The sequence below is a fragment of the Corticium candelabrum genome, chromosome 3, assembly GCF_963422355.1.
Source record: "Corticium candelabrum chromosome 3, ooCorCand1.1, whole genome shotgun sequence".
Taxonomy (NCBI): domain Eukaryota; kingdom Metazoa; phylum Porifera; class Homoscleromorpha; order Homosclerophorida; family Plakinidae; genus Corticium; species Corticium candelabrum.
The window spans coordinates 9,518,846-9,528,845 of NC_085087.1; the positions used below are offsets into that span (position 1 = coordinate 9,518,846).

The following is a 10,000-nucleotide window of genomic DNA, read 5'->3' on the forward strand; positions in this document are numbered from 1 at the left end:
CCAGAATGAAGACATCACAATTGAGCCAAAAACCATAAACTGCATAGCATGCACTAGATTTGATTACCTGAACAGAATACAAAGGCACTGTTTGAAATCGTCTCCAGCCAAGTGACACTATGAGAGAATCACAATTCTTTAGTATTCTCTTGTGCCAGCGATGTTTCTTTACTCGAGCTTGTATGTAGCCCATGCGACTTTCACTGCTCATAATGCCTCCAACTATTAATGGTGTACATGGATTGAACCGATTGATGAATTCACATGGCACTCTGGTGATCTACAAACGTGGGACATAAATTACAGTTAATTTATTATGAGATGCATCCCTCCAATACAATAATCTAGTGTATTGTGAGATGCATCCCTCCAATACAATAGTCTAGTGTATTGTGAGATGCATCCCTCCAATACAACAGGCTAGTGTATTGTGAGATGCATCCCTCTAATACAATAGTCTAGTGTATTGTGAGATGCATCCCTCCAATACAATGCAGCAATACAGTAGATCCTCACTTCCATTCTAACATATGATCCTGGTCTGTATCCTTCCAACTGAGTTCTCGCTTCTTCTCCGACATCTTCAAACGCTTGACGATTCAACTACACACACTTATCGTAGTTACGTATTCAATTTCAAAGCAGATTACATCAACCAACCTCTGCCTGTTCGCTAACAGCTTGCTTTAAATCATCATAATACTTGGCATCATCGTCTCCTCCATCATACCTTCAAAAACATAAATGCAATGTTTGCTCTGGCGACAGAAAAATGCAAGAAATAAGAGTGGACAGGCAGACAGACAGAAAGACAGAGAGACAAAGAGACAGAGAGACAGAGAGACAGACAAACAGACAGACAGATAGACAGACAGACAGATGGACAGAAGATGGACAGACAAACAGACAAACAGATAGACAGACAGACAGACAGACAGACAGACAGGGTAGTATTTAGTTGCTTTGCTTAGATGGTGTATAATAGTTCAATGTTTGAAAATATATGTATTGACAGATAGACAGACAGACAGACAGACAGACAAATAGACAGACAGACAGACAGACAGAGAGATGGACACACAAACAAAGAGACAACTGAGCGATCATACTCTGCATCAAACTGTGCCTTCAGCTTATGTTTCTTTTCTTTTCTTTTCTCTTCTTCTTGTCGCTCTCGCTCTTCCACGTCGTCACTTCCATTCCCCTCAAACGTCTCTCCCGTTTCCAAATCTTCAAACTCGCCATACAACTCTACCATACAAACAACTAGTCACATCGCACCAATTTTACTTGCTATAGAACGTAGACGTTGTGGCACATAACGTGTAATACATGATGTACAATGTAAGCTCACCTCCATCGTCTTGAGCAAGACGAGTAGCTGCATCTTCTTCCTCTGTCCATTGCCCCGTAACACAAGTTAGACGTTTTAGTTCGACAATCAGCTAGAACAGAAACATCAGTCACAGCACAAACACAAAATGCCAAATAGCAAAATGTGTAGCAGAGAAGCAACCAGATAAAATGGGCAAACAAACAGACAGGCGGCAAGTCAATGTACAAGCAAACAAACTAATGCAAACATGTCATCGCTAATTGATGTAAAATGGACAGTGGACACTTTACCTCGTCTGTCCAACTGTGTTTGGTAGTCAGTCCGGCTAATGAGCTGTCTTCCTGATGCAAGAGACTGTCCTTCTTTGACTTCACTCGTCTAAACAATCCTCCAACTTCTTCTTCCTCTTCTTTATTGTTATTAGTGTTGTCAACTGTGTGAAACATTCAGCAGGTGAGTGTGTGTGTGTGTGTGTGTGTGTGTGTGTGTGTGTGTGTTTGTGTGTGTGTGTGTGTGTGTGTGTGTGTGTGTGTGTGTGTGTGTGTGTGTGTGTGTGTGTGTGTACGTGTGTGTGTGTGTGTGTGTGTGTGTGAGTGTGTGTGTGTGTGTGTGTGTGTGTGTGTGTGTGTGTGTGCATGCGTGCTGTAGTTTAATTGGTTAGAGAGCGCATTTGAAGAATGAAACATCCGGGTTGCAAGTTTAAGTCACAGTGATGACAAGCTATGGCATAATGTCTTTAATTAAGCAAGAGACTTACACACACTTGCTTCTCTCAACTCAGGAGTATAAATGAGTACCTGGTCATTGACTGGGGTGGACATGACCGCTGGCTTGGTAGTAACATCAAACAGCAGACGGGTACATGTGGGCCTTGGTGTCCAGTCCTAGAGCTGCACCATTGTCAGTGCCCTTGGATGACTCTGGCCAAGCTCCAGGTGGATTGTAACGCTGGCCCTTAAGCCTCCATGTAACGCATGGAGGCCCTGTCGCTAGAGGCAGAGGAGCTATCTCCGCAATTGACCCTATGGTCAACGTCAAACGACGTGGACGTCTAACATTTGTCCATTGTGTGTGTGTGTGTGTGTGTGTGTGTGTGTGTGTGTGTGTGTGTGTGTGTGTGTGTGTGTGTGTGTGTGTGTGTGTGTGTGTGTGTGTGTGTGTGTGTGTGTGTGTGTGTGAACAAACAATACGATACAAACGAGAAACAAACAAGTACCTTGGCCATAAACAAGTTTCTGCATGTTGACATGCGTTTGCTGTTGCCTCTTGTATGCGGCTGCAGCTTGTTCAATTAGATTGGTTTTCCACCTCGCACAATCTAGAGACAAAATTAGAACATGCATCGTTCCAATAAAACAGTGTAATGTAATGAGAGATGCATCCCTCCAATACAATAGTCTAGTGTATTGTGAGATGCATCCCTCCACTACAATAGTCTAGTGTATTGTGAGATGCATTCCTCCAATACAGTGTGCGAAATAGTTTTTGACTGACCACGGGACATCATGTCATGTCAATTTAAAATTTGCCGGACATTAGAAACGTCTGGTCGGACATTCCAATACTGGTAAATACTACTTATCACTTACAATTCATCATATATATATATATTTCTTATCAATATATTTTCTCTATTCTACTATAGTTTCTCAACCCCAACATGACTATCTCAAATTAACCCACAAATATCTTCCCTACTCTCAAACGCAAGTATCTCTAAAACTATCTTAGAATTATAAAGCCATCTTTGATAGACAACTGTTGATGGAGGTGTGAGGTGGCTTGGCTAACAGTCAGGTGGTTATGCAGTGCTGATCTCCGTGCAATTGATTTTGAAATGTCGAGGCTGTGAGACAACCAAAGACCAAAAGTTTCAACCACAAGGGTGATATACATTCTTGCCGGGTCCAATGGACACCTGCTTGGGAGTAAAGACCTTGCAACACCTCCTCGAGGAGTGTAGCAATGACATGTTCAAGCGAACGTGTACACACACTGATCACACCACATCTTTTTCCAACATCTGAGTCCACCACACTGGATATACAAGCACATATGTTTCCCCATTCAGATCTAGTTGATGGTTGCTGTAGTGGATCAATTTATGACAATTATCATGGGTTGCCGCAGTAATTCAAGGTTGGTACATGTGTCCATGTATTTGTGTTGCCAAACCAAATCTCTTGGAATACACTGCACTAACAGGTTGATAAAGGACACTTGCCACCGCAACTAGCTCGAGGACGCCTGACCAAGTGCTAGGTTTCATGGCTCTAGATGACACTTTGATGTTGCATGCCTTTGATAAAGAGTCATAGGCATGCAATTAGTACAACCCACCTGACAAATTACTAAAAAAAGACTGACTAAAAAGTGGCCATTGTTTGAGATAGCAATGAAGAGAGAAACAGACTTTCATCGCTTCCTCGACTCTGTCCTGCTTGGCTACAAACCCATCCGCGTAAATTTCTGCATGCCTCGTCTGCAAGCCAGCCCTTCCCCTTTTTGACTTCCATTGGCATGTCCTACCCAGTGAGTTTAGGAACGTCATATTCGTCCGCATATGCGCCATACCTCTAGACGTGGAAACTGCAATCATTCCAAGAACATGTATTATGCTAATGACAGGTTTTTAGTTCAAGGACTTCTTGCTATCCTATCAACCTAATCATCTTCAGGTTCTTATAGCCCCTACAGAAAACATTACACGCAAGTATCTCTGAGTTTCCTATCCTGCCATGTCACGGTGTACGGCCTGTGGCTGTCCGCTGCATTTTTGTTGCGCACCTTGGAGCCCCAGCGTGTGTACTAGAGCGCCCACATCCGGGATTTGACAAAATACCCGTTCAGCTCTAGCCGTATAACGCGTGGCTGTTTGCATTTGTTTTGTGCGGAAACTGCGGTTGTTGACATGACATTGGGATGTGCGAGGATGTGGGTTGCTCATACGGAATTCCACACCTGCCACTACGCCACCGGACAAAATGTCTGGCGAAATCACGAATGGCCGGACAAATGCTTCGTTCGGTCGGTAAATGTCCGATGTCCGGCAGTTATTTCGCACACTGTAATACAATAGTCTAGTGTATAGTGAGACGCATCCTTCCAATACAATAGTCTAGTGTGTTGTGAGATACATCCCTCCAATACAATAGTCTAGTGTATTGTGAGATGCATCCCTCCAATACAATAGTCTAGTTTATTGTGAGATGCATCCCTCCAAAACAGTAGTCTAGTGTATTGTGAGATGCATCCCTCCAATACAATAATCTAGTGTATTGTGAGATGCATCCTTCCAATACAATAGTCTAATGTATTGTGAGATGCATCCCTCCATTACAATAGTCCTACTATATTGTCAGATGCATCCCTTCAATACAACACTCATTTCTTACCTTCTAGATCGTTTACTCCAATATCAGACTCAGACAGCTCAGAATCTTCTTCAGACAATTCATCACTCACTGATTCTTCACTTCCAATCTCCTCCTCACTCTCCATTTCTGGCTTGACTGTAACAGTTGCTTCGGGTGTTTTCTTTCTTGCCGTTTGCTTTGTCCGCGACATTTTCCCACCGTCAACAAACTCATCTTCACTCTCATTAACAGCCTCATCTTCACTTTCATCGTCTTCATCACTGTGGTCATTATCCACATCATTGTCCATTTCTTTGTCAAGAAAAACTGCTTTCCTTCTCTGACGTCCGTTAATAGAAGGCGGAAATGGCTGAGAAAGTTTACGTTGGAACTGTGTATTGGCAGCATCGTCTACTGTAGTTACAGCAACACCACCCTGACCCATCCACATATTAACAATTGAAGTTTGTGTGTGTGTGCATGTGTGTGTGTGTGTGTGTGTGTGTGTGTGTGTGTGTGTGTGTGTGTGTGTGTGTGTGTGTGTGTGTGTGTGTGTGTGTGTGTGTGTGTGTGTGTGTGTGTGTGTGTGTGTGTGTGTGTGTGTGTCCACTGTCAAGTAACTCACTGTAACTAATCTCAGTTGACTAGCTTCCATTTTAGCATCAACCGTATTCATTGTGTCCATTAATAGTGACACCATTTCATTCGATGGTTCCTGCTCATCTACCTGCCATCTTTGTGCTTGTCGCATATCAATATACACAGCATCCTATCAAACCAAAATGTTAAAAATTATTTTAAAATGCATTAATATTAATGTTACCTTATCATATACTATTCCACCAAGTCCGGACATTGGAGCGTAAATGAGTCTCTCCATCTCGTTCAGTGATCGTTTCTTCAGCTGCTCTGGAAGTGGACACGGATCACTTAGTGTACTGACATCATGCAGCATGAAGTCTCCACACCCTGCAACAAACATCATACAAACAAGCTAAGCATGCCGAATGCATCCCACAGCTTACCTGGAACGTGAACTTGAGATCGAGGCTTCATGTGTGTTCCTCTCACGTAACCATAGAGACAGACATGCCTGTCGGTCTTTGGATTTTGTCGTATAACTTCTTGATCTGTCAAATCTTCCATTCTATCGGCTACACAGTATGGGTGTGTTGTGTGCCATTGCAATGAATGAAATTTCATGATGGAGATAAATCGAGCCAAATTATGGATTTCTAACTTTGGATACGAACCGTGAACCAAACCGGATAAATAAAACAGCTTTGCTCCCTAAAATTAGAACATCAGATACACAAATGTCCAACCACAGCAACATGCATTCCTCTAATATAACATTTAAGCATACATATTGCATCTCACAATACACTAAGCTATTGTATTGGAGGGATGCATCTCACTATACACTAGACTATTGTATTGGAGGGATGCATCTCACAATACACTAGACTATTGTATTGGAGAGATGCATCTCACAATACACTAGACTATTGTATTGGAGGGATGCATCTCACAATACACTAGACTATTGTATTGGAGGGATGCATCCCACAATACACTAGACTATTGTATTAGAGGGATGCATCTCACAATACACTAGACTATTGTATTGGAGGGATGCATCTCACAATACGTTACTATTGCTAAATATAAAAATAAATCACTTGATAAATTTCAGTCCAAAATCTGTGTTTCAATTGCTTCTTAGTTGATCTCATTCGCTTGACACTTTTGAATGTGTCCAGGTGAGTAAGAACTCCCATAATCCGAGGAAACCCGTGAACTTGACAAATATTGAGAAATTCAAACACTTCCATCTCAAATCCAAAACTGGCATCAATCAACAACAAAACCTACAAATGAAAGTGAGAAAGTTGAAGAACAACAAATAAATAAACACACAGGCAAACAAATAGACAAAGTCAAACACAAGAAAAAAATGTAAAAAGAGAGAAACCAATTAGCAGGAAGACAAATTAAACAGACAAAAACACAGACAGACCAACAGACAGACAGACCAACAGACAGACAGCAGAGTTTAAAATTCCCAGCCACCTCCTCGCCTTTGGCAACTAACACTTGCGATTTGGCAAGTGAACGTGGACTATTTGGTCGCCTCAAGATCCAATACGGCATTGCACATAGTCGTCCTACTCTGCATTCGCGTTGGTCTGGCCGACTGTGTAAAACCGCAGAATAACAGAAAAGATCTATCTACCAGGGTAGCTAAGAGTTCTGATGTTTGTGCATAAGTGACAGGATTTTAGCAGTGTCTCTAGAAAACAGACCGATCGCAAAGGAGAATTTGCCGAGGGAAACTTGCATTGTGCATGATGGCGTGTCGTTTGTCAGACCAAGCGACTGACCTGTTTACTGTAAGTTGTAAGTTACAGCTCAGCACTATTAAGGTACACTACCACCTCCTGTTTACTCTCCTAAGATATCTGGAACTAATTGGAAACTTTAGCTGAAACAGTGGGTTGGGCTAATTACCTCAATATGCCATGTATGGCCAAACGTTACCATGTAACGAGATATGATTACATGTAAAATTCTGGTCTTTCTCATAGACTTCTCCTGGCTAGGTCAACGTGAACAGAGATTAGGAGAGTTTATAGGTAGCTGCTTTGTTACGTCTAATTTAAACCACATTTAATTTCTACAAATGGCAGTAAGGACAAGAGAAAAACCATACACACTGAAATAGGAAAAGTAGGCGTAGTTGTAAATTAAGTAGGCGTGTCTTTACGTTTAATTGCTCTGGCGAACACCAAACTTTGAAGAATTTTAGACCCTGGACAGACAGACAGACAAACAGACAAAAACAAATAAGTACATACACATACAGACAAATAGACAGACACGCACACCCACAACACATCACAGTTTCTCACCAAATCCGCCACCTTTGCCACATCGATCATCGCACTCATATCATTCGGACACTCCACAAGCGTCACCCGTCGTTTCTTTCCCGACACAACAGTGATGGGGCCCCTTATCTCCCCCACATTCTGTCTCGTCCAGTTCTTCAGCAATCCTCTCACCAGCGTACTCTTTCCCACCTTGGGCGGACCGACAACAACCACTAGAATAGGTGGGGGTTCTAATGGCGTTCTATCAACCGACGGAACGTGCTGTTTCTTGGCCTGAATGTCGGCAGTTCTCTGAACCATTCGAGCCGCTTTTTTCGCGCTTTGGATCGAGAAGGCTTTCGGATTTCGAGATGGATCATTGCGTTTGTCTTCGTTCTTTCGCTTGGTTGCCTTCTTTTTGTCTGCCTTCGTTCCTGATTGTCGTGCTCGATGTTTCTTTCTCACTGGTTCGTCCATGTTTTGTACTCAACTCGCGCACCTAAAGATTGGTACTCCAAGGATACTAACATGCAATAGTATTATATACTAAATTTTATATTATAATGAGGTTTTATCAATTACAGTGCAAAATCCATGACCTGTTTACTCTTTCAAAAGACTTCACTGTGCAGCTGCAGTATGAAATTAAAGTTCGCAGACAATAATTGCAAACTACAGAGTTGATCATGATGCAGCGTAGAAAGACGTATCATCTATATGTTATCCATCAATCCAAAAATATGACATATATTGACAGATGAAAGCATTTGTGTCATCTTTCTTATAATTACCATGCAGTATAGTATACGTATAGTACAGTAGTAGTAGATACTGTAGGTCTATGTCCATGACTTCTAGAGATGTCGTGCTTTTAAGATTCAAGTTTCAAAATGTTGACTTCACCGAGTCAAACATTTTGCCAAAATGCAACATGCATGTGCAATTAGTAGACTCTTATAATACAATGCAACAGTAACAGTATATATTCATGAACGTCAACTGACTGACCCAGTTACACAAGACAGTTGATACTGAAAGAAACATCTTCAAGCTGCACCAGTAAAACAAGCATACAAAACTACAAGTTGTGTGCCTTACTATACAGAGAGTTCATAATGTCTTTGTTAGTAGGCCTAAACTTTTTATGACATCGTGGACATCGAGCTTCAAGTATGTGGCCGTAATAATCTCCAATGTTGCTAGATTGCAAGCAATTAGGGCATGTGTGAGACAAGTCCTTAATGCTGGAAAATTTTCGTAAAAGTTCTTTGCTTCTTTTGATGCCTTCCCTTTCATAGGCTTCTTTCTCACTTCGTGTCAGATCTTCTTCTTCCCAGTAGACATCATAAAATGTTGTTTCATTCAGCACGTTTTCATCCTCGACTCGAAAAAATCCTCCATCTGCAAACTCTTGACCCCAAGAGTTCATAAATGTCAGACAGTTTGGATCACATCCTGTCAACACCACAGCATGTCCACACGGGCTACCTCGACCTGTACAAGCACATACAAATTATGCCACATACATTACGGATTCTATAAAGTCTATACTATATGTTGTAGGTAAATAGTTGATCATATTAGCCTTCCAGTGCAATGTTAATGTAATTATTAATAAAAAAACTACAAGTCTGCTTTTAAATAAACTTTCATTTAGACTTCTTCTCTAAACACTAAATTTGGATTGATTAACCACATTTAACAATAACAATAGTCAAAAAATTCTGCAAAATAAGTGCCACGAAACTCAACTAAAAGGATCAGTCTGAAAATCAGTTACGTGTTGACTACTGTACCTGGTCTGTGGTTGCAACTTAATATAAATACACAATAATTATTAGTAAAGCTTACAGCTCACCTGTAACATCACCTTTCTCGAGAATTCCTTTTGGCGTCCTTTCATAAAAGCCACAAAATTTCTTCCACTGTTCTTCATATAAGAAAAATGTGGCAACAACAGGTTGCCGTTTGTTAATTGCTTGTCTTGCACCAGTTTCATTTACTTGTCTAAACCGCAGTCGATATTCTGGACAAAGGTTTTTAAGAATCTTTTTAGTATTAGCACTCTTGAAACCATATTCACGTGTTATGCGATGACGTATATCTCTAAATTTTGGAATGCCTCCTTTTCGACCAACAATTCGACTCATGGCCAAATGAAAGACAGCTGCAATTGCATTTGCAAAGCACGATCCCTTGTATTGTTTTTTGGGTTCAAATTCAGCATTCTTAAGGTTGATGTATGTGGCAAGGTCAATTGTTTCTAGGAGATGAACTAGAGCATCACAAGGTAAAGCCATTTGTGAAACAACAATTTCACAAAACTCATTAACCACATCCAAACTGTTGGCTTGAATAAACAAACGACTTTGGCCAGCTAAGGGAAGTTCCCACTTTGCATCGGGAAGATATGATATCGGGGTATGAGTATTCTT

At 41.2% G+C, this 10,000-nt stretch overlaps 2 protein-coding genes across 2 annotated transcripts in view; both read right to left on the reverse strand.

The window, feature by feature from the left end:
* The window catches only part of LOC134177483 (ribosome biogenesis protein BMS1 homolog), a 13,957-nt gene extending 5,912 nt beyond the window's left edge, over positions 1-8,045 (reverse strand). The window contains exons 1-13 of the mRNA XM_062644266.1: positions 7,605-8,045; positions 6,375-6,563; positions 5,718-5,982; positions 5,516-5,661; positions 5,318-5,461; positions 4,732-5,128; positions 2,553-2,654; positions 1,627-1,769; positions 1,355-1,445; positions 1,110-1,251; positions 661-730; positions 517-603; positions 68-280 (exon numbers count right to left, since the gene is read on the reverse strand). Of these exons, the coding sequence (XP_062500250.1) occupies positions 68-280; positions 517-603; positions 661-730; positions 1,110-1,251; positions 1,355-1,445; positions 1,627-1,769; positions 2,553-2,654; positions 4,732-5,128; positions 5,318-5,461; positions 5,516-5,661; positions 5,718-5,982; positions 6,375-6,563; positions 7,605-8,042 (2,427 nt within the window). The 5' untranslated portion in view covers positions 8,043-8,045. The remainder of the gene's footprint in view (positions 1-67; positions 281-516; positions 604-660; positions 731-1,109; positions 1,252-1,354; positions 1,446-1,626; positions 1,770-2,552; positions 2,655-4,731; positions 5,129-5,317; positions 5,462-5,515; positions 5,662-5,717; positions 5,983-6,374; positions 6,564-7,604) is intronic.
* Positions 8,046-8,531: 486 nt separating this feature from the next.
* Positions 8,532-10,000, reverse strand: part of LOC134177230 (uncharacterized) — a 2,593-nt gene continuing 1,124 nt past the window's right edge. Inside the window, exons 1-2 of the mRNA XM_062644003.1 lie at positions 9,424-10,000; positions 8,532-9,059 (exon numbers count right to left, since the gene is read on the reverse strand). The exon at positions 9,424-10,000 is cut by the window's right edge and continues 1,124 nt beyond it. Coding sequence (XP_062499987.1) covers positions 8,644-9,059; positions 9,424-10,000 — 993 coding nt within the window. The 3' untranslated portion in view covers positions 8,532-8,643. The remainder of the gene's footprint in view (positions 9,060-9,423) is intronic.